Below are 20159 nucleotides of genomic sequence, written 5' to 3' on the forward strand. Positions count from 1 at the left end.
CAAGCAAGCACAGCAGCCCCGGTCCCTGAGTGCCCCCTTTCCCCCTCTCTTGGCCAGGTCCTTCCCAGTGGGCCACCCCCCACCAGCGCCCCAGAGAAAGGCATCTACCTGAGTGGCCTGGAGCTGCGCCATGCCTTCTGGAAGGCCCACAGTGGGCTGCTGCAGGAGAGCCGCACAGCCGCGCCCTGCCCTCTGCCCACCATCTGGATCCAGGCCACCCGCCAGACTTGGGAGATGGCCACTGCTGACCCCCCCACCAAGATGCCAGCCGACAAGTACCTGTGCCCCGTCTACCTGGGGGCCCCCGAGGTCCCTGTGATGCTCAGCAGCCAGCACGTCATCCTGCACCTGAGCCTGCCTTCCAAGATGGCCCCTGAGTTGTGCCTCCAGCAGCGTGTTCATGCTGTCAGCCTCTTGCGCTGGGAGGGGGAAAGTAGCGCAGGGCAAAGGCAGCGCCCTCCCCCCTCCCCCAGAGGCCCCTCCCCAGGCCAGCCCCCTCCCCCCTCCCAGGCTTAACCCACATGACACAGAAAAAGCCATGTACAGAAATAAAGTGATATATTATTAGTGTGTACAAAAAGCAGACTTGGGTGCTCTGCCGCTCTGCCAGCTGCCCAGGGCCCTGCACGCCGGGCTATAAATAAGGTGCTCGGCCAGGCACCACTCACTCGCGCCTTGGGGGATGCCCGTCCCGCAGGCCCCCCTGCCAGTCCAGCCACCCCCCCCCTCATTTCAGGTCCACGTCAAAATCCAAAACAAGCAGCTTGGTCTCCTCGGTCCCGTTGCGGCTCCCCACAGCGCACACCAGCTTTGTGTTGGAGGCCCGGATGCGCCAAACCACCCCCCCGCTGCCGCCACTTTCCAGCGCCACCAGGTTGCGCACAAACTCGCCCGTCTTGAGGTCCCACAGCTTGACGGTGCCGTCGTCTGAGCTGGTCACCACAAACTTGGAGCTGAACTGGAGGCAGGTGACGGCACTCTGGTGCTTGCTGGGACCTGCAGAAGTTGCGGGGGGGGAGCAAGGAAGGTGAGAGGCAGTCACCAGCTGCCATGCCCAGCCAGCAAGTGCCCAGGCACCTCTTCTTGGAGGACGCCACTGGTGGCAGGCTCCCACCCTATGCCTGCTTCCGTATCCCAAATGGGCTCTCCCCACCCCAAGGCCTTTGGGAGGGCTGATGGGGAGTTTCAGAGCTGAGCCAGCTGCCCACCGCACCCACCTTGCAAGGTCTGCAGACACTGGCCCGTTTTGATGTCCCAGATCTTGACCGTAGAGTCGGCATTGCCAGAGACCAGGATGTTGTCGCGCAGCTCCATGCCGCTGGTCAGGGACTGGTGGCCCATCAAGGTGTGCAGGCAGTTACCGCTCTCAGCATCCCACACCCGGATCGAGGTGTCCAGGGAGCCGCTCACAATGTGGGTCCCATCAAACTGTGCAAGAGAGGGGTGGGAGAAGTGAGTGGCTGTGCGAATCAGGGGGTGGGGGGGTGGGGAGGGGAGGGAAGGGGTCGGGGTCCCTCACCTGCAGGGAGTAGACACGATTGGTGTGGCCTTGCAAGGTGTGGATGCAGCTCTCCGTCTCGGGGTCCCAGACCTTGACCGTGTAGTCGTAGGCGCCACTCACCACCTTGTGCCCGTCGTACTGGACACAGCGGACGGCGGCCACGTGGCCCATCAGCACATGCAGGCACTGCCCGGTCTCGATGTCCCAGAGGCGGAGGGTGGCGTCCCGTGAGCCACTCACCACCCTGCCGAGGGAGGAGAGACAAGCAGCTTGAGTCCCAGGCAGGAGCGGCAGGAGGGGTCCCTGGAGCGGCCTCCCCTCCCCCAACCTACCTGCTGCCATGGAGGTGCATGCAGCGCACGGTGGAGGTGTGCCCGTAGAGGGTGTGCACGCACTCGCCCGTGTCCGCGTTCCACACCTTCAGGGTGCGGTCTGTTGAACCACTGATCACGATGTTGTCCCTCATCTGGGAGGACCAGACGCCCCCCGTGTGCCCCACCAGGGTCTGAACACACTGCAGGAGGATGAGGAGGAGGAGGAAGGTGCTCAGAGCCAGGGAAGGCGGAGCCACAGCCGGCCCCGCCCACAGCACCATTTCCCAGACTCACCTCCCCGGTGACAGCCGACCACACCTTGAGCGTGTTGTCATCTGAGCCGCTCACAATGCGGTTGCCGCAAAACTGGAGGCAGGTGATGACATGGTCATCGTGGCCTTTCAGAACCTGGCACAGGGAGAGATTTAGCGGGCCAACTGGCATCACCCTGCACCCCCACAAAGAAAGTGCCCCCCCTTTCTCAAGTGGCCTTGAGTTCTCCAAGACAGGGCTCCAAGGCTTGAGACAAGGCCCAGCGGTCAGGAGCTGGCATCAAGCAGGCCGACTTCAAATTCAGCAAGGGCTGGACGTTCAGCCACAGTGACAGCCCCAACTCTCTTCCCACCCCCCACCCCCCACATTTGTGAATAGCCAGAATAATTCAACTTTCTGGATCTTCTTTGCCAGAAGTCAAAGATCCACCTAGCCCAGCAGGACCCACACTAACTGGCAGCAGCAGCAGCGGCTCTCAAGAGTTTGGGGCACAGGTCTGTCCCAGCCCACCACTGAGCCCTGGGCCCTGCCTGGTATAGGACAAGGACTGACAAGGACTGGGACCCAGCTGGGCACCCAGGCATTGAGTTGCTCTGGGTGAAGCGCTTGGAAGGAGACACCATCTTTTCCTCCAGAGCCTGCTGTTTGGCCCCCATTTTGCAGCCACCCCATAGATCCCATGGCGAGGTATGTCAACCCCAATGGTGGGGGTCAAGGGAGGTCCCCTACCTTGGGGGGACGGGCATCCCCGCCACGCCAGTTCATGTCAATTCGGTGCTGCCGCAGGAAGGCCAGTTTCCAGGGGCTGTACATGAAGCCTGGGCTGAGCAGCCGGCGCTTGCGCAGACTCAGGGGCTCCTCAATACCTGCAAGAGACAGAAGTGGCTGTGACAAGGAGGAGGCCCAAGGGCAGCCGGGAAGCAACACTGGGCAGGAGCTGAGCTGGGCCTCACCTGCATCGCGGCACTTCTCCCGCCACAACAGGTTGTCCTCGGCCAAAATCCGCCAGTAGCGGCAGGTCTGCGCCGCCCGGAGCAGGTCCCGCGGCTCCAGGAATGAGAGCACGTAGAGCGCCAACTGCAAAAGGGGCAAGATTTCCTCCTGTGAAAGGCCTTCCTGGGTGCAAAGGGCAAGCCAGGCCCAAACCGGTGCAGCTGCAGAGAGAGCATGGGGCTGGGCTGGGCTGGGCAGCTCTTCTCTGGCTGTGGCCTGGAGGGCCTCCCTCTCGGGTGAGGCAACTTCCAACGTTCACCACAGCAATGGCCCCCGGCTTTGTGGCAATGTGGAGACTTTGCCATCTAGATGACCTGACACCACCAGGCCCCACACAGCTGGGAAAGGGGGTGAGGGGCTGCTGCCATCCTTTCACCCTCACCAGACGAACACCTGAAGCAGCCCTCCAATGCTCCTCCAAGAAGAGAGCTGGGCAAAGGCCCTTGGGAAGGCCAGTGGTCCACACCCTCCTCCCACAGCCCCTCAAGGCCCAGCCAAACGCAGCAGCTCTCAGGGCCCACCAGGACCCCCCCAATCCCAAACCCCGCAAAGGCCTCTCCTGCCTTTCCAATCCAGCACAGAGTCTGCGGCTGAGCTCCCTGTTCTGACCACCTGGGCCAATCTCTTGCCCTCCAAGCATCCTCCTGCCATTTCTCCTTGTCCTCCTTGCCACTCCCCTACCTGGTTGGGCTCTTTCTTTGGATGTGTTACAGAGGACTCCCTATGGCACAGCTTTTGCTCTAAAATGGTAGCCTGCACCTCACAAGGGAAGTTCTGCTTTGGCCTGGAGAGGCAGGGAGAGAGTGTCCGTTACATTAGCTCACCTACGCAGACGTTCAAGCGAGCTAAATCCATTCATTGACTGCTGTCTCTCCTCTCCTTTGACATCTTTGACAGCCTTCCCTTAAGGTTCGTATATTTAAAAATTAAGGGGGGGAGCGGCTTTCGACTGAAAGTGTTCAGCCCATCTGCCATTTATGACAAGCACACCATTTAAAACCATTTAACAATCACTTTCAAAAAGACAAGATTTTGTACTCTGCATCTGTTTACATTTTAAAGCCTAATTTGAGCATAAAGCCCAACTTTTGCCTTAGCAACCAGAAATCATTTGGATCCCAGAGGCCCAATTTCCACCCCCCCCCACTTCCTCTTCTTTCCCATCACTTTCTGCTGCACACTGAGACAAGGCCTGGGACCCCCAGCCGCTTGCTCTTGGCCAAGCTCTCTCCTACCATCCCCTTCTGGGTTGGTCTGTTCTTCCTCCCTCCTGCAACGCCCTCGGCTGTTGTTCCTTCCCTTGGCTGCCTCATTCCTTTTCCTCCTCTTTGGCAGGAACTAAACTCTGGCTGTTAGCTTCTTGCCAGGCCTTCAGGTTCTCCGATAACTTGCCTTTAAAACTTTTCCAAGGCCTTGAGATCAAATCAAATAGCTCCTTCTCTGATGTATCTTTTATCTCTTGCTAAAGCAACTGGCTCTAGTCAATTTTCCTCCTGGTGCCACATTCGCACTTCAGATAAAGTTCTCTTCTTCCAGTTTCTCTCTGATGGAAGTTACTTCATCCTAGTGTTTCTGTGAGTTTTCATGGACACTTTAAAAATGTGTAGCTTGTATGACTAGTTCTGACTCTTATTTGTTTTAGACACAAGTAGGTAGCCGTGTTGGTCTGACGCAGTTAAATAAAAAATAAAAACAAAAAAATTGTCCAGTAGTGCCTTATAGACCAACTAAGTTTGTTCTGGTATAAGCTTTCGTGCGCATGCGCACTGCTTCACTTCTTTTACAACTACCTATCGTGTCCCCTTATCCCCCCCTCTTGACTTTGGCCCAGATTCTGATCTCTTGGCCTGTTGCTCAAGGCTTTCCAACACCGCCCTGCAAGCTCATTCTTCCACCATCACCTTTGGCCAACAACTGCCCTGCATTCTTCCTCCAAGACACTCCCCCCACCACCACCCACCAGACACTCACCTCTTTGGGCAGCAGTGATATGAAATCGCGCTGGAATTGGGGCTCGATCACTTGCATCATGTGCTTGATCTGAGGAGGCTCACAGCGGTCAATGAGCTCATCCAGAGCCAGCAGCTTCTCTGGGCCACTCCAGCGCTGGCGGGAGAAAGGAGTAAGGGGAGATCAAGCGCAAAACCCAGGATTGCTACCCATCTCTGGGCCAGAACCAAGGCCGCAAAGCAGCCCACAAAAGCAATCCAAGCAAAAGCACCACCATTGCATCAGCTCACTTTTAAGATCAACCCCCTAAAAAAAACAACAACTTGGAAATGAGAAACACACAACATCTGTGTGTTTGGCACAACATCTGCCAAACGCCCGGCTCGTGAAGGCTTTTGCCGAATGTCAGAAGGTCAGCACAAGCCAGCCAGGTGGCCATTCTGCAGCTGCCATCCAGAATGCGCAGCCCTGCTCTGCCTCCAGCCAAGGGCCTCGTGCATCACACACAGACACACACACATGAGGCTCTGTCTGCCGCTCACCTGGAAAGTCCGCAGCCAGTCCTGCAGCTCAGGGGGTGGTGTCATTGGGGGGACATGCCGGCAGCGTGCCTGGCCTGCCTTGGCATTCCGCAAATCCCCAAAGGTGGCTGTGGGGCTAGCGACACAGGGGCCCAGCACTCTGGAAAGGAAGCAAGTATGTCAGGAAAATGCCACGGTGGGGGTCCGAGTTGTTCTCCCACAAGCATTGGCCCAAGTCAAGAGTCCGGCTGGAGACAGACTCCATGTCCCACCCGGCACCTTGCAGGAGCTCCCGAGCGCCACCCACAACCTCCTCACCTGCCCCTCTCGGAGCCCTTGCACAGCTTCTTGCCAGGCGACTGGGCTCTGCCATCTGGGCCGCTCTCTGACTTGCGCTTCATCTGCAATGCAGAGAGATGGGGCAGAATGGAGTCACATGGATCCAGGCAATGCACACAGCTGAAAGTCAAGTGGGGCACTCTTCTTGCTGCCTCCACCACACAGTAGCCATGCCAGGGCCCCCCTGCCTCCCCAAAAGACGGGAAGGTTCAATAGCAGAACACTTTCTCTCAGAACACAGATCTACAAACTGCGCTTTGGGACGACAACCTTGTAAGGGCAGGAGGTGGGGAATAAAGATGCAGCGCACAGCAGCCCTCTCCCCGCCTGACAGCTTTTGTCTTTCTTCCTTGGAGCCTTGATGGCCAGAACACACCTGAGAATCACAAGAGCCTGCTGGATCAGGCCAATGGCCCATCGGGCAAAGGTAAAGGACCCCTGGAAAGTTTAAGTCCAATCAAAGGTACGATGGGGTGCTGTGCTCATCTCGCTTCCCCCTGAGGGAGCCGGTGTTTGTCCGCAGATAGTTTTTCCAGGTCATGTGGCCAGCAGGACTACACCGCTTCTGGCGCAACGGAACACAGTGACGGAAATCAGAGCGCATGGAAATGCCATTTGCCTTCCTGTCCCAGCAGTACTAATTTATCTGCTTGCACTGGCATGCTTTCAAACTGCAAGGTTGGCAGAAGCTGGGACCAAGCAACCGCTCGCCCCGTTGCACAGATTCAAAAAGGGATGTGCATGGGAGTGTGGTCTAAACCACACTGACCCTCTTGGGCTTGCTGATTGGAAGGCCCATCCAGTCCAGCCCTCTGTCCCCATAGTGGCCAACCAGATGCCCATTATGGAAACCCACAAGCACAATTGGTGCCCAAGAACAACACCCCCACCCCCGGTCACCTGTGGCTTCCAGCACCTGGTTTTCAGAGGCATCGCTGCCTCTTACTGTGCAGGGCAGAGCAGAGCATGCTTAGCCATGGTGGCTAGTTGCCGCCAACAACTTCTCTTCCATGAATTGCAGACTGAAATGCAGACTTAGAATCTGCACAGGAAAAATGTGCTCCAACTTCAAAAATTCCTCCAGTGAGCAAAATAAAAATCACAAACGAGGCATTAAATTCAAGAGCTCCCACCCACTTGTTTTGGTCAGCACAGTCCCTTGGCTGCACCCCCTGAGAAATGCTCAGCACAAGCATTGATGCCACAGCCATTTCCAGGGAGAACCTGAAGGCCCTGGCCAGCATCACCCTCCCCTCCTGCCAGCCTCCCTGGGCCAAACCGAATACTTGCACAGCCCCCCCCACCCCCCACCCCCCTGCTGCCTGGCATGGACACTCTCGGCTGCCTGCTGCACCCCAGAGCCCCATCCCTGTCTCTGGGCTCCTTTCCCCAGGCACCTTCAGGAGAGGAGAAGTGTCTGCTGGATCTGGCCCCTCGCGGGCAGCCTCCTGCTCTCCCGGGGGTCTCGCAGGTGCCTGGGGCTCCCCCTTCCCTTTCTCTTCCCCCGCAGCCCCTTCTTCACCTTGGGCCGCGTGTGCCGGATGAGGCCGCCGCCCTCCGTCCGCTCCAGGTAGTCGATCCAGCGCTCGTCCACCGTGTAGTAGAAGTAGACGTCGCCGCCGCTCTCCTCGCCATCGCTGCTGCCGCCGCTCGTCTCGTCCTCGGAATCGGGAGCCCCGGGCGGGTAGGAGCTGCCCGGCTCCTCCTCCAGCTCCGCCTCGTCCGCCAAGCAGGCCGGCGCCCAACTCTCCTGCTGCTGCTGCTGCTGCCCGGGACGCGGCGGCGGCGGCGGCGATTGACCCGCCTCTTCGCCCGGAGCCTGCGAGGGGAAGCGGGCAGCAGGGTTCAGGCAGCCTCGGCCCGGCCCGCCGCCCCGCCGCGCCCCCTCGGCCGGCACGGCTTCCTCCCGCTCGCTCCCCGCCCGCCCCGCAGCCTCGGAGAAGGTCGCCGCCAAGCCCACCTCGGTGGCGGCAGCGGCGCCGTCGCGGGGCGCGGGAGCCGAAGACGACGGGGAGGCGGCAGCTCTGGCGGGGTCCGGCTGCTGCGCGGAGCAGATCATTCGCTGGCTGTTGAGCTCCAGGATCCGCGCCGTGATCCCCTTGACGTGCAGCAGGTCGTCCAGGGAGGCGAAGCCCTTCAGTTCCTGGGGGGGAGGGAAGGGGGCGCCCAAGTCACGCACCGAGAGAGAAGAGGAACCCTCCCCCCCCGGAAAAGCCCCTCCCGGCAGGAACGGAGCCCCTCCCCTCCTCTGGGGGCCCTATTTTTGGGGGGGAGGCGCGGCGCGGCAGGTAAGCAGCCCCTCGGGGGGTTCGAGACCCGCTCAGTTCCGGGGGGGGGAGGAAGGTGGTGCTGGTGGGCCCCTTCGGACCCCTGGGTCCCTCACCTCCCTCTTGCGCACGATGCCCCTCGCCCGGCGGCGCCCGATGCCGACCAGCGCCCGCTCCAGCTCCGCCACGCAGGCCCGGTTGATGTCCAGCTTGCCCCCGCCGCCGCCGGGCCCCGGCCCGCCCGCCGATACCGACATTGCTGCCGCCGCCGCCGCCCGGACTCGGCCGGACTGCGCTTGCGCCGGCCGCGCGCCGCCCCTGCCTCCCCTACAGCCCCCAGCAGGCATTGAGCGACGAGACACTTCCGCTTCGAGAAAAGCACTTTATTCAGAGCGACGCGACGGCGGCCCAGACGAAGCCCCGCCCCCTGACGTCACCGCCGCTTGTAGAGGCAGGGGCGGAGCGCCAGTCCCGGAAGAGCCCTTTCGCCCCGCCCCTTCCGCTTCGGCGCTTCTGCCTTGCGCAGCTCGAAGGTGAAGAAGTGGCTGCCCGTCACGTCCTGGAAGGAGAGGAGGGGGAAGGCGATGCGGAGGCGCGCGCGGGCCGGAGGGGGCCTCGCGCGCGCCCGGCAAGGAGGACGGGAACCCCCCGCCCACGCCCCGCGGAAACCTACCTTGCTGAGGAGCCGGAAGCCGAGCCGGGCGAGCGCCGCCACGAAGGCCCGCACGTCCGGGAAGCGGCTGGCCACCTCGGCCACCAGGAGGGTCCCCCTGGGAGGGAGGGAGGGAGATCAGCCAAGGCGCCCCTTTGCCCCCCCCCCCGCTGCAGCCCCTCTTCACCCTCCCAGCTCTGCGTCAGCAGAAATGACAGCTGAAAAGAGGTATAAAGGACTAAGTGTGATGCTGAGTGAATCCTCCAGCAGCCAGAAACATCCCCATCCCTTGTGTGTGTCAGGAGGGCACCTGCAGAAGCCAGGAGGGGCTGGGAGAAGGCTTGGCCTGGCCCCCCAAAGAGAGGGGCCCCAAATACGATATGCCATTGTTCTTGCTGGCACTTTGAATGGTTAGCAATCATGTAATCCTTTCCCCCTAAGCAGTCCAGGGAATGCATGCTTATTTTATTACTGCATTTCATGTGGTCACCCGTCAGGAAACCTCAGAGGATTCCTCAGAAGCAGCCCCTTCCCACCTTTGGAAATTTAAAATGTCTGTTTTACAATATTTTATGGCCTGTAACCCAGCCAGATGGGCGGGATAGAAGTAATAAAATTATTATTGTTACTATTATTATTCACAGTGATCCAGAGCTGCTGCCTCTGATCCTGTGGCCAACATGTAGCCACTGACAGCCTTCTTTCTCTCTCCAGGGCTTCAGACCCAAGGGTCCTTCTCTAAGCTCTTATTGGAGCTGCCACGGGTGGGTGTGAGTGGGTGAGCCCAAGACCTTCTGCCTGGGAAGTCTGCACTCCCACCAAAGCTCTTCCTGGCCAGAGAGTCACATCCTCCTCCTCGCTACTTGTTTTCAAAGGCAATTGGTGCTGAGGACTGATTTTAAAGGATGCAAGCCAACTAGATCAGAGAGAGTGTTTTGGTACTGAAATAGAAAATACATGAATAGTGGTATTTTCAATATCCAAGTTAGTTATGCTGAAATTTTGCTTACAAGCAGATTTAGCTGATTCACGGGCTAAAGGCTCTTTGCAACCATCATTCATTGTCTGAAAATTAGTAAATTTATATTAACATAATCCTCTACTTTAGTAATACGGTACCTTTTGTTTAAGTTGTTTGTTGTTACTTCAGTTTTCTGTACAACACTTAGAAATGTTCTAACTATATCTCTATTAGTAGAAACCCAGTCAGATGGGCAGAGTATTATTATTATTATTATTATTATTATTATTATTATTATTATTATTATCATCATTAAGCAGTATAGGTATTAAATATCATCATCCCCATTTCACATGCCCCCCTCACTGCCACAGCCCCTCCCATGACAGTGACCCCAGGACCCCACAATTACCCAACTCGTAGCACACGGTTAGCCTCTTCCAAGATCTCCTGCAGGTTAGTACCCATCAGTGCCAGGCAGAACACAGCCACATCAACAGATTCATCATCCAGGGGGACCTGCACAGAAGGAGCAAAAAGAGGGAGGCGCAATCAGAAAACTATGTGTGTGAGGTAGTCATAGAATCATAGAACTGTGGAGCTGGGAGGGACACCCAAAGGCAATCTAGTCTAACCCCCTGCAATGTAGGAATCACACCCAATGCATCCCTGACACGTGGCTCTCCAATCTCTGCTTAAAAGCCTCCAGTGAAGCAGAGCCCACCTGCGTGGGCCCATTGTTAGGATTTCATAGTAGATTCTGTTCCACCTTAAACAGGCTTAGGCTTGGAAGAGGATGTTGAATATGTCACATGATGTATATTTCCGTTTGTTGTACTATTGTAATGTTAGTCTTGCTTTTGCTTTGCTGATGGAGACAGACACGTTTGGTCTTGCTTCCGAGATGCTTTAGAATAAACGCTTGTATATATGCAAGAACTTCTCTGACTTTTCTCTGATGCTGCTGCTGCTGCCAAACCACGCTAACGCTGGAGATGAATTCTGCAGATAACGTGTCCAGACTCCAAGGAGCCTGGATCGTGTTACAGCTGGCTACCGGAGAGAAGACACCCGGCAGAGGCTTACCGGGGGGCTTAGTGGCCCAGGTCTTCTGCGGTTTTGCCAACACCCATCACACAGCTGCTCCTAAGCCTGGAGAAGACAGGTGCTGTGAGGAGGCCCTCCCCCTCCAACGTACCTGGGCCATGTCGCAGACAATGACTCGGGGGTCCAGAGCCACCAGATCAAAACAGTGCACTTTGTTCCGCACGCTGCGTGCCAGCCTGCAGTCCCCGCAACCGAAATCTGCCACCACGAGTGACGCTGGTCTGTGGGGGGAGGGGCAGAGTTAGACCATGCATCCATCCTGTCAAACACTTCTATACGTTAACTATGACATTGCAACACGTGCAGATGTTTGCTTAACCAGCACATGTTGAAGGGGGGGAGCTGGCCAATCCCCCCCCCATCCTTACCTTTGACGCAGGTAGCGCACAAACCGCTGCACAGGGTTTTCAGGCCACTGGGCCACCTGCCGGGCAAAGCCCCGGTGATACACCGCCAAGGCCTCAGGGTCATCCTGGAAGAGCTGGACCGCCTGCTGGCTGGAGGATGTGTAGAGCTGCTGGTTGATGAAGCGGAAGCGCGCTGACTCCAGCCGCTCCTCCATGCGCAGCCGCAGGGATGCTGCTCTCTCGCTGAGAGGTTCCTGGGCTGCTGGGTCTTCCTGGCTGCTGGGGGGCTCCTCTGCTGCTGCAGGGACTGCAGGGGGTTCTTCTGCTGCCGCAGAGGCCACGGGGGGCTCCTCGTGGCCCAGCCCTGCCTTGAGCCTCTTCTGGCGACGCTTGTTCTTCTGGCGGTTCTTCCACTGTCTCCTGGTCAGCCGCTGCCGTGGCTCCTCCTCTGGGTCCTTTGCAGCTGCCTTTGCCCCAGCGCTCCTCTGCTTGCTGCTGGGCTCAGGGTCTCCACCTCCAGCTGCTTTGTCTGGACAGGGCAAGGACAGAGGTGCTTGGCGTTGGGCTCCATCGCCCGCCCCCCCCAGCCCAAATGATCTCTCCTGCCCAGGGCTCTGCGTTTTTTCAGGCAGAGGGACCAGCCCTACCCCACCTGGAGAGGCCCCCAGGGAATGTTTCATGAGGTTATAAGAATCTAGTCCAACATCATGGGAAATCCACAAGCAGCACCTCAGCACAAGAGCATTGTAGTCCTGGTTTGGGCTACAATGAAGCAAACAAGCAGCCATCTCTCATTCCCAAGAGAGGCTCCCGCCACCCGAACCCTCCTGCAGATCTACAGCCCAGGCTAACCCCCATGCCCCGGCCTTCATTCCGAGGAGATCCTTGGCGACAGGCAAGCGGGCAGGGCAGGGGCACTGCAGGCGTCACCTGCTCGGGGCGCCGGCTTTTCCTTCCGGGCCGGGAGGCGCTGCTGCTGCGATTGCGGAGCTCCGGCGCGGGACCCGGGGGGCGACCCAGACGGCGGCGCCTTCCTCGGGCGCTTCCTCTCTCGCGGCTGCTCGGCTTCCGAGTCCGACGCGCTGCTGCCTCGGCCGGAGGAGGACGGGGAAGGCGGGCGCGGCGCCGAGCTCTGCAGGCGGCGCAGGGTGGCCAGGAGACGCCGGCGCTCGGCGGGGCTGCTCCGGACGGGGCTCTGCGGGGAGTACCGAGAGCGTGAGGGACCCCGCGCCGCCCCCAGCCGCCCTGCTCGCCCTCCCGCCCCGCCAGGGGACTCACCTGAGCCCGCGGGCGGGGAGGCAGCAGGCGGCCTGCCAGCTCCAGCTCCGCCGCCTCGCCCCACGGGGCTTCCTCGAACATCGTCCAAGGGGGGAAAAGACGCGGCAGCAGCAGCCAGGCGACGAGCTGCTTGGCGGCGGCGGCGGAACTCCTTTGCCAAGACGAGCCTCGCAGCAGCCCAGGCGCTCACGCTGGCGGAAGTTCCGGGTCTCCGGGTTGCACTATAGAGAGCACCATCTCGCCGACGGAGCGGCACGCGGGCTCCCCCTGCCGTCCGGAGGCCGCCACAGCAAGCCGCACCGGAGGAAGGGGCGCCCTCGGAGGGAGAAAGCGGAGACCCCCGTTCCCTCGGGCCAAAGAAACGGGCGCGCCTTGGCGGGGTGTGGGAGCAGAGTCCCGGCAAAGGGGCCTGTCTGTGACGGTGGCGGGGCGCCCCGGGACCCCCGAGCTTGGCCCTCGGCGGGCTTTGCAGCGCCACCTCCTGGCGCCAGTGGCCGCTGCTGCGGAACCTCTGCCGGGCGGGGCGGGAGCGGCGGGCCAGTCGGAGGGGGAGCAGAGGACGGGAGGGGGCGGTCTCCGGCGGGAGCCGCCCGAGGGAGCGGCGGGGAGGAGCCGAGCCGACGGGACGCGCCACACACGGAGCCGCCGCTGCGATCGGGCACGGTAAAGGGGACCGCCAGACGGGGATCGCTCGGGTCGGGATTGGGGCAGCTCGGCCGCTCGCCTCGCAGCGCAGCCCCGGCCACGCCCGTCCGTCGCCCCGGCGCTGCCCTTGCCCGACAGGGGCCCAACAGGGCGGCTTCCTCTCCCGCTCTCTTGCCCCGGGATCCGGGTGGGCTCAACTGTCGGTCGGGCGGCGCCGCATCGCGCCCTTCCCCGGGCTCCTCCGATCCGGTCTGAGAAAGCGGCTCCCCCGGCCGGGCGCTGCGGCTCTGCTGCGGAAGGGCGGCGTCGAAGGGGCTCCTGCCCGGACCTAGAGCCCAGATTCTCGGCTCCAGAGCAGGACGTCGGGGCGGCTGCCTATCTCCCTCTTTCCACCCTGAATCGGACCGCTCGGGACCGTTACTCGGGGCGGGTGGGGTGCAGCTGCTCGGGACGCCCGAGCAGCGGGAGTCAGCCGGGTTGCGGGGCGAGAGGGCTCATTGCGGCCCCCGGAACGGGCTGCGTCTCCGGCTGCTGGCTGACCCTCCCCGCCCTCCTTTGGCAGGAGGGACCATGGACGACATCTTCACCCAGTGCCGGGAGGGCAACGCCGTGGCCGTACGCCTCTGGCTGGACAACACGGAGAACGACCTCAACCAGGGGTCAGTGGGGAGCGGGAGGCAGGCAGGGAGAAGCCCCAGACCCCGTTGTCCGCCCACGCCCCCAAGCTGCCTTCATCCTGCATTTCGTCCCCTTGGCTGGAAAGGACAGGAAATGACCGCAGCTCCAAAACACGCCGGCAGGAATTCTGTTGCCCGAGCTGGGGTGGGGGGGTTGGATGGCAGAGCAGGTGGCGGGAGTCCAGAAGCACCAGCCCAGCCCTGAGGGGAGGTGGGCAGCGAGGGAGGCTGCCCAGATTCCTCCCTCATTTCAGCCTTGCTGTAGAGGAGCCCTGGGGTGGGGGTCAGAGTGTGGGGGTGGGTGAGGTGTGGGGGTTCCCCATCAAAGGAAGAAGCCCTTTGCCCAAGGAGCCAGCATCCTTCCCTGGGGGCAGGTGGCCTGATTCTGGGGGCTGTCCATCCAGGGAGTCCAGAGTCAGGGAAATGGGTGGCTTCATTTCCCTCTGGTCCTGAACTTGTTCCTAGTCCTTTGAAGCAGCCACTGTCACCCCCGTGCAGTCTGGTCCCCAAGGCTTGAAGGGAATTTGGGGTGGCAGGAAGGATGGCTGGGGTCTGTGATGCCAGCCAGGATCCCCTTCTGATCTGTTCCACAGGGGAGGCAGAAGTTTTTCAGTTGAGGTTGGGCGGCCGTCTGTCTGTCAAGGATGCTTTAGCTGAGATTCCTGCCTTGCAGGGGGTTGGAGTAGATGACCCTTTGATCTCCCCTGGGACGCTCCCATCTGCTCGGCCCCCTAGCTGTTGTCCCGGCTGGGGACTGGGGGCTGCCCCGTCTTCCTGGCTCAGATCTCCTTTTAAGGCCTGGTCTTCCTCTCGCTCTCTCCTCCTGTGCTTGGCTCAAGAAGAGTGAGCTCAGGGAGGGAGGAGGAGGAGAGCAGCGGGAGGGATTCCTGCGCTCCCAGCCTCTCCCAGGCTGCTCCTGCCTCTGGCGCTTCCAGCCTTGAGCAGGTGGCCCTGGAGCTCTGCCCCCTGGCCAGGTTGGCCCCTCTCCTGCCCTGGGCGCTGAACAGGGTCCCTCTCCCTCCCTGCAGTGATGACCACGGCTTCAGTCCCCTGCACTGGGCCTGCCGCGAAGGCCGCTCCAGCGTGGTCGACATGCTGGTCATGCGCGGGGCGCGCATCAACGTCATGAACCGGGGGGATGACACCCCGCTGCACCTGGCTGCCAGCCACGGCCACCGGGACATTGTCCAGAAGGTAGAGGGCTTCCCAAGACTCACGGTCGGTCGGTCGCCACCACCTCCTTCCCCACATCCTCCTCTGGGTCTTAGGGCGCCCCCTGCAGGGAGAGGGAAGAGAGTGGCCATCTGGCGCATCTCTCCCCGGGGGGGGGGGTGTGTATTTCACTTTGTGGAGGTCTTTTGGAGGGGGATTTCCTTCCCCGGCTCACACTCTATCTTTTTGCCCTGCTCAGCTGATCCAGTTCAAGGCTGACATCAACGCGGTGAATGAGCATGGGAACACCCCGCTCCACTATGCCTGCTTTTGGGCCCAGGAGCAGGTGGCTGAGGTGAGGGCTGCCTTGGCAGAGGCATGTGGGGCTGTTGGGCCTCTTCCTGCCATGGCGGCAGAGGGCCTGGCAACATTCCTGGTTCAATTCTAATCATATACCCCAATTCACACGATTTAAAAGTAAAGGAAAGCTCCCTAATAGGAGGGCAGCAGTGACCTGTGGGGCTGGTGGAAGACCTGGTGCCCCGTGGGGAGAGGGGCTGGGCAAGAAGGGCTTCTGTGGCAAGACGGTCTTTTGCCTCACTTTTCACCCTCTCCGTCTTTCAGGACCTGGTGGCCAGCGGGGCTCTCGTCAGCATCTGCAACAAATATGGGGAGACACCCCTGGACAAGGCCAAGACGCCCCTGCGGGACTCCCTGAAAGGTGAGCACAGCTCCTGGCCATCTGCCTCCTTAAGCCCCTCCCTGCTCAGCGGCTGCCTTCAGCTACTTCCCCCGTTTTGTGTCAGCCAAATATCTCCCAGAGTGCATTGTGTGCAATCCATGACCTGGATTCTACAGCCTGCCTGATCTCTGCCTCTCGACCTCCCACTCGCCTCCTTCCTCTTCTGCCACACTGCTCTCCGCCACAGACTCTCCCGGCTCACTAAATCCTGTTACCTCTTCAGCTTCCGACATCTCCTCTTCCCAATCTTCTGCCTCTGACCACCCGTCCCGGTCCCACCACCACCAACCCCCGGAGGGCTCTGAGCCTTCTTCCCTTAGGGGGTTCCCCTGCTGGTTCCTCCCATCCTTCCTCTGCATCCTGTTCAGTGAGTCTCCAGGTGGTGGGGCCCCTCTTTCCACCCCCTTTCCACCTGTGCAACTTCCGTGTTTTCTCTCCCCCACCCCCTCCAGAGCGAGCAGAGAAGTTGGGCCAGAGCCTCACACGCATCCCCTTCAAGGACACCTTCTGGAAGGGCACAACACGGACGAGACCTCGTAAGACCCGGGAGACATGGGGTGGGCAGAGGGGAGAACGGGGACTCTCCTCGTCCAGTGGGTTGGGCACTGGGGGGTTCCTTTTGCCGGCTGCGGCTGCGCCTGGCTGATGGTCTGTCTCATCTCTTAGGTAATGGGACTCTGAACAAGTTGGCTGGCATCGACTTCCGGCAGTTGACCCTGGGACACAAGCTCAACGAGAACCAGTCTGGAGAGGTGGGGGCCGCTCCTTTCCCCTCCCCCCCAGTTTCCTTCACCCCTCTGACCTTCTGCCTTCTCCATAGCTCTGGGAAGGGCGCTGGCAGGGAAATGCCATCGTCATCAAAGTGCTCAAGCCCCGAGACTGGACGACCCGCAAGAGCCGTGATTTCAATGAGGAGTACCCGAAGCTCAGGTGGGTGGGTGAGGGGGTCCTGTGGGGGACGTCAGAAGCTGCCCTTGGCACCCCTTCCTGCCCACATGGCCGCAGGCGGTGGGTGGCCGGGCTGCTTCCTCCACTCGTCTCCTTTCCACCCGCAGGATCTTTTCCCACCCCAACGTGCTGCCGGTCCTGGGCGCCTGCCAGTCTCCTCCTGCTCCTCACCCCATCATCCTCACCCACTGGATGCCCTACGGCTCCCTCTACAATGTGCTCCATGAAGGCACCAGTGAGTCTCGCTTCCCCTCCCTCGCCCTACTTCCAAGGGGGCACCCCCAGGGGCCATCTAGCCCACCCCTGGGCAACGCAGGAATCGTTTGCTCTCTCTGTAGCTCTTGGGAGGGAACAGAGCGCTTTCTGGCTGCCTTTAGTGTGTTGGTGGCCAGAGCAAGAAAGGGTTGGGGGGCCTGAGTTGGCCCCTGTCCATACCATTCTTGCACTTGATGAAGCCTTCCCCCCCCTTCCGGACAGCGCTCAGGAGGAAGTGCTGACCCCAGCAGAGGCAGGCTCCCCCCCCCCATATTTGCTGCCCCTGCTCTCTCTCCCCCTGTAGACTTTGTTGTGGACCAGACGCAGGCAGTGAAGTTTGCTCTCGACGTGTCCCGGGGAATGGCTTTCCTGCACACCCTGGAGCCCCTCATCCCGCGCCACTATCTCAACAGCCGCAGCATCATGGTGCGTGGGGGGCCCTTTCTGGGGATCCAGTGGGCTGGTGGGGTCTCTAGGAGGCTGAGCTCCCCGTTGTGTCCTCCCTTCCACCACAGATCGACGAGGACATGACGGCCCGGATCAGCATGGCAGACGTCAAGTTCTCCTTCCAGTGCCCTGGCAGGATGTATGCACCAGCATGGGTGGCGCCAGAAGGTGAGTGGCGCCCTGCCCTCCCCTGAGATCCCCATTATCTGACCCAAAGAAGAGCCTTCTGGATCAGGCCGTGGGGGTGTGTGTGTGTGCACCATCAGGTCCAGCATCCTGTTCTCACAGAGGTCAACCAGATCCCCCTGATGGGAGACCACAAGCAGGATCCAAGCACGAGAGCAAGTCTTCCCTCCTGCGACTGTGGAGGGCAGAGCAGTCACTGCACTTAGAGCCATTCCATAGATCCCCCCCCCCCCGAATTTGTCGTGTTTTCTGGTTCTTATCCTTGGTTTCATTATATTTCTTTATTGCTTATTGCAGAAGAATGCCTCAAAGCAGCTTGAATTTTTTAAAAATCTCCTACACAGGACCAAACTGAAAAGCACTCCCGGGGGAGGGAGGTCCCCGTTCCTCTGAGTGCCTCAGACCACTTTACCACGCTGCCCTCCTCTGGTCAGCAGCTGACCTGAGGAGGGGGTTTGCTTAGGGGGGGAGTGCAGGCAGAGCAGCTGCCCTCCTGGGGAGGGGTCCCCCTTCCAGCCACTGCGTTTCTCCAGCCCCTCTTTGCTCCTGCAGCTCTGCAGAAGAAGGCAGAGGAGATCAACCGTCGCTCGGCTGACATGTGGAGCTTTGCTGTGCTGCTGTGGGAGCTGGTGACGCGGGAAGTGCCCTTTGCTGACCTCTCCAACATGGAGATTGGCATGAAGGTGAGGCAGGGGCAGGAGGGCAGGACCACCACCACCCCATCTCACCTTCAGGTCATGCCCCTTGGCAGGCTTGGACTAGGCAACCCTTGGGGACCCCTTCTGAGGTTCTTCTTCCTCCTCCTCCTCCTCCCAGGTTGCCCTGGAGGGCCTGCGGCCCACCATCCCCCCAGGCATCTCCCCCCACATTTGCAAGCTGATGAAGATCTGCATGAACGAGGACCCAGCCAAGCGCCCCAAATTTGACATGATCGTCCCCATCCTTGAGAAGATGCAGGAGAAGTGAGGGGAGGGGGACATGCTCTGCAGCCCAGCCCCCCGCTCCAACCTGCCCACAAGTGCCTTGGGGAGGCGCTGTTGACAAGAAGTGCCACTTCCTTGCTCTCAAAACAAAACGGTACAGAAGGAGCCGCCGCCTTGCCCCCCTCCCCTTTTGGGGCAGTTCTATTGGGGGGGGGGGTCCCTGCTGTAAACTGCCCTGGCCTTTTAAGCTCCCCCAGCAATGCTGCACTGCCTTCCACAGTGCCTAGCATCCCGTCCCCTCAGCGTGCATCAGCAAGGTCGCCTCGCACTCGGAGCCCACCGCCTGCCTCTGCGCTGCACGGTTTTTATCTTTTCTATGCAGGCCCCGGCCAAAGCCAGAGGGCTCAAAATAAAGAGTTATTAAAGGAGACAGTGGTTGCTGCAGCCTTTGTGGGGTGTGGGGGACACAGCCGGCTGCCCCAGCTTCCCTGGAGGGCTTCGGCTGAAGAGGATGCTTGCCCCAGCCCTCTCGCCCAGGAGCCTTGTCCATTTCCTTGGGTAAGCCAGTGGCGAGGTGGCTGTATTTGGGTTCTAATCCCCATCAGGTGCTACACTCTGGCTGGTCTTCTGTTGCCCTCAAATGAAACCGGCCTTTTCATTTCCACTCTCCTAATGCCATGGGAAATATGGGCCACAACCCTCTTTGAGATGCAGCTCAGAAAGAAAGTGCAGAGCTGGGAAAAGGACAGGCAGTGGCAGCCAAGAGGCTCAGCAGCCAGCAGCCTTTCTCCCGGTCTCATGCCCAACACATTTGGGTGCTTTGAGCAGGATCAGGCCACTCCAGCACCAGAGGCAGCGTGCCTCTGGGCTCCCCAGCTGTGGTGGGTGAGATAGGCCTCTCGCTGGAGCCAACAGCCTGCTTGTGGTTTTCCTTGCAGTGCAAGTTTTCCTGCTCCACGAGTAATCACCTCCACACATCTTCTCAGTGAAGAGACGGGAGGAAAAAACCAAGCGACCCATTGGAATGGGAGAAAGAAAGCAGAACAGATGCAATGGGTGCAGCCAGCGTGTGTTCTCATTGGCATCAACTGAGGCCACCCTCTGCGAGCTGCAACACCCATTGCCATGTTGCAGCGCTTGAGTTATTGCGTGGTTGGTGGACGTGGTCACGGGACAGGGGGAGGCTCTGAGGCAGCTGCTGAGTCATGCAGAGCCACTTGGCTGCATGCAAAGAGGGGGGCTGTTTTGCACAGCTCCAGGCCCTCCTGGAGCGTTTTTGCCTAGTGGAAAAAACTGTCAACTGTGACCGTGCTTAACTGGACAGAGAGGGACTTTGTGTGTGAGCAGAAACCTCTGAGTTTTGGAGGGCCTGGACCGTCACCTATCATAGAAAGGTAGGCGTCCCACCTGTTGCCCAACCACTGTCATCCCCCCGCCCCCGCCCAAATCCCCCCCCCAGCAAATCCATTTGGGCTGGGGGGGGAGGAGGTTGACCTTCAAGAGGCCAGCTCCCTCTGGTTTCCCCATCACAAAGAGAAAAGCTGCTGCAGCGGGAGCAACTGAATTCCTGACGCTGGAGCAGTCCAGCTTTCCACCCCCCTCCTCCCTGCAATTCTTAGCTGTTCAGTGCGCAAGATCAGGGCAAAGCGGGCCCACCAAGTCCAGCAACCTCTTCTCTTGG

At 60.1% G+C, this 20159-nt stretch overlaps 4 protein-coding genes across 5 annotated transcripts in view; 2 read left to right on the forward strand and 2 right to left on the reverse strand.

The window, feature by feature from the left end:
• Nucleotides 1-996, forward strand: part of DNHD1 (dynein heavy chain domain 1) — a 44980-nt gene extending 43984 nt beyond the window's left edge. For both annotated transcript variants that reach the window (XM_088668892.1, XM_088668893.1), the window contains one exon: nucleotides 58-996. In XM_088668892.1, the coding sequence (XP_088525018.1) occupies nucleotides 58-516 (459 nt within the window). In that variant the 3' untranslated portion in view covers nucleotides 517-996. The remainder of the gene's footprint in view (nucleotides 1-57) is intronic.
• On the reverse strand, nucleotides 542-8469 carry LOC118084891 (F-box/WD repeat-containing protein 7). The gene is made up of 13 exons (XM_088668905.1): nucleotides 8275-8469; nucleotides 7852-8034; nucleotides 7414-7710; nucleotides 5871-5953; nucleotides 5574-5712; nucleotides 5053-5187; nucleotides 3042-3165; nucleotides 2818-2954; nucleotides 2110-2223; nucleotides 1834-2015; nucleotides 1520-1745; nucleotides 1218-1428; nucleotides 542-996 (listed from the first exon to the last, which is right to left on the reverse strand). The coding sequence occupies exons 1-13, from the start codon at nucleotides 8413-8415 to the stop codon at nucleotides 728-730; spliced, it is 2241 nt and encodes a 746-aa protein (XP_088525031.1). The 5' UTR covers nucleotides 8416-8469; the 3' UTR covers nucleotides 542-727.
• A 51-nt stretch (nucleotides 8470-8520) lies between these two features.
• RRP8 (ribosomal RNA processing 8) lies at nucleotides 8521-13341 on the reverse strand (the record flags this gene model as incomplete). Its single annotated transcript, XM_088669019.1, has 6 exons — nucleotides 8521-8717; nucleotides 8832-8928; nucleotides 10184-10290; nucleotides 10970-11099; nucleotides 11247-11754; nucleotides 12156-13341. Coding segments are annotated over 6 exons (2154 nt in total), but the record flags the coding sequence as incomplete, so codon positions are not given.
• ILK (integrin linked kinase) lies at nucleotides 13043-18906 on the forward strand. Its single transcript, XM_035114991.3, has 13 exons — nucleotides 13043-13166; nucleotides 13711-13807; nucleotides 14854-15019; nucleotides 15237-15332; nucleotides 15602-15698; nucleotides 16172-16255; nucleotides 16386-16471; nucleotides 16540-16649; nucleotides 16775-16902; nucleotides 17227-17348; nucleotides 17438-17537; nucleotides 18108-18238; nucleotides 18372-18906. Exons 2-13 carry the CDS (start codon nucleotides 13719-13721, stop codon nucleotides 18519-18521), a joined length of 1359 nt encoding a protein of 452 aa, XP_034970882.1. The 5' UTR covers nucleotides 13043-13166; nucleotides 13711-13718; the 3' UTR covers nucleotides 18522-18906.
• Nucleotides 18907-20159: the final 1253 nt, after the last annotated feature.

This window comes from Zootoca vivipara, chromosome 4, assembly GCF_965207765.1.
Source record: "Zootoca vivipara chromosome 4, rZooViv2.hap1.1, whole genome shotgun sequence".
NCBI lineage: Eukaryota > Metazoa > Chordata > Lepidosauria > Squamata > Lacertidae > Zootoca > Zootoca vivipara.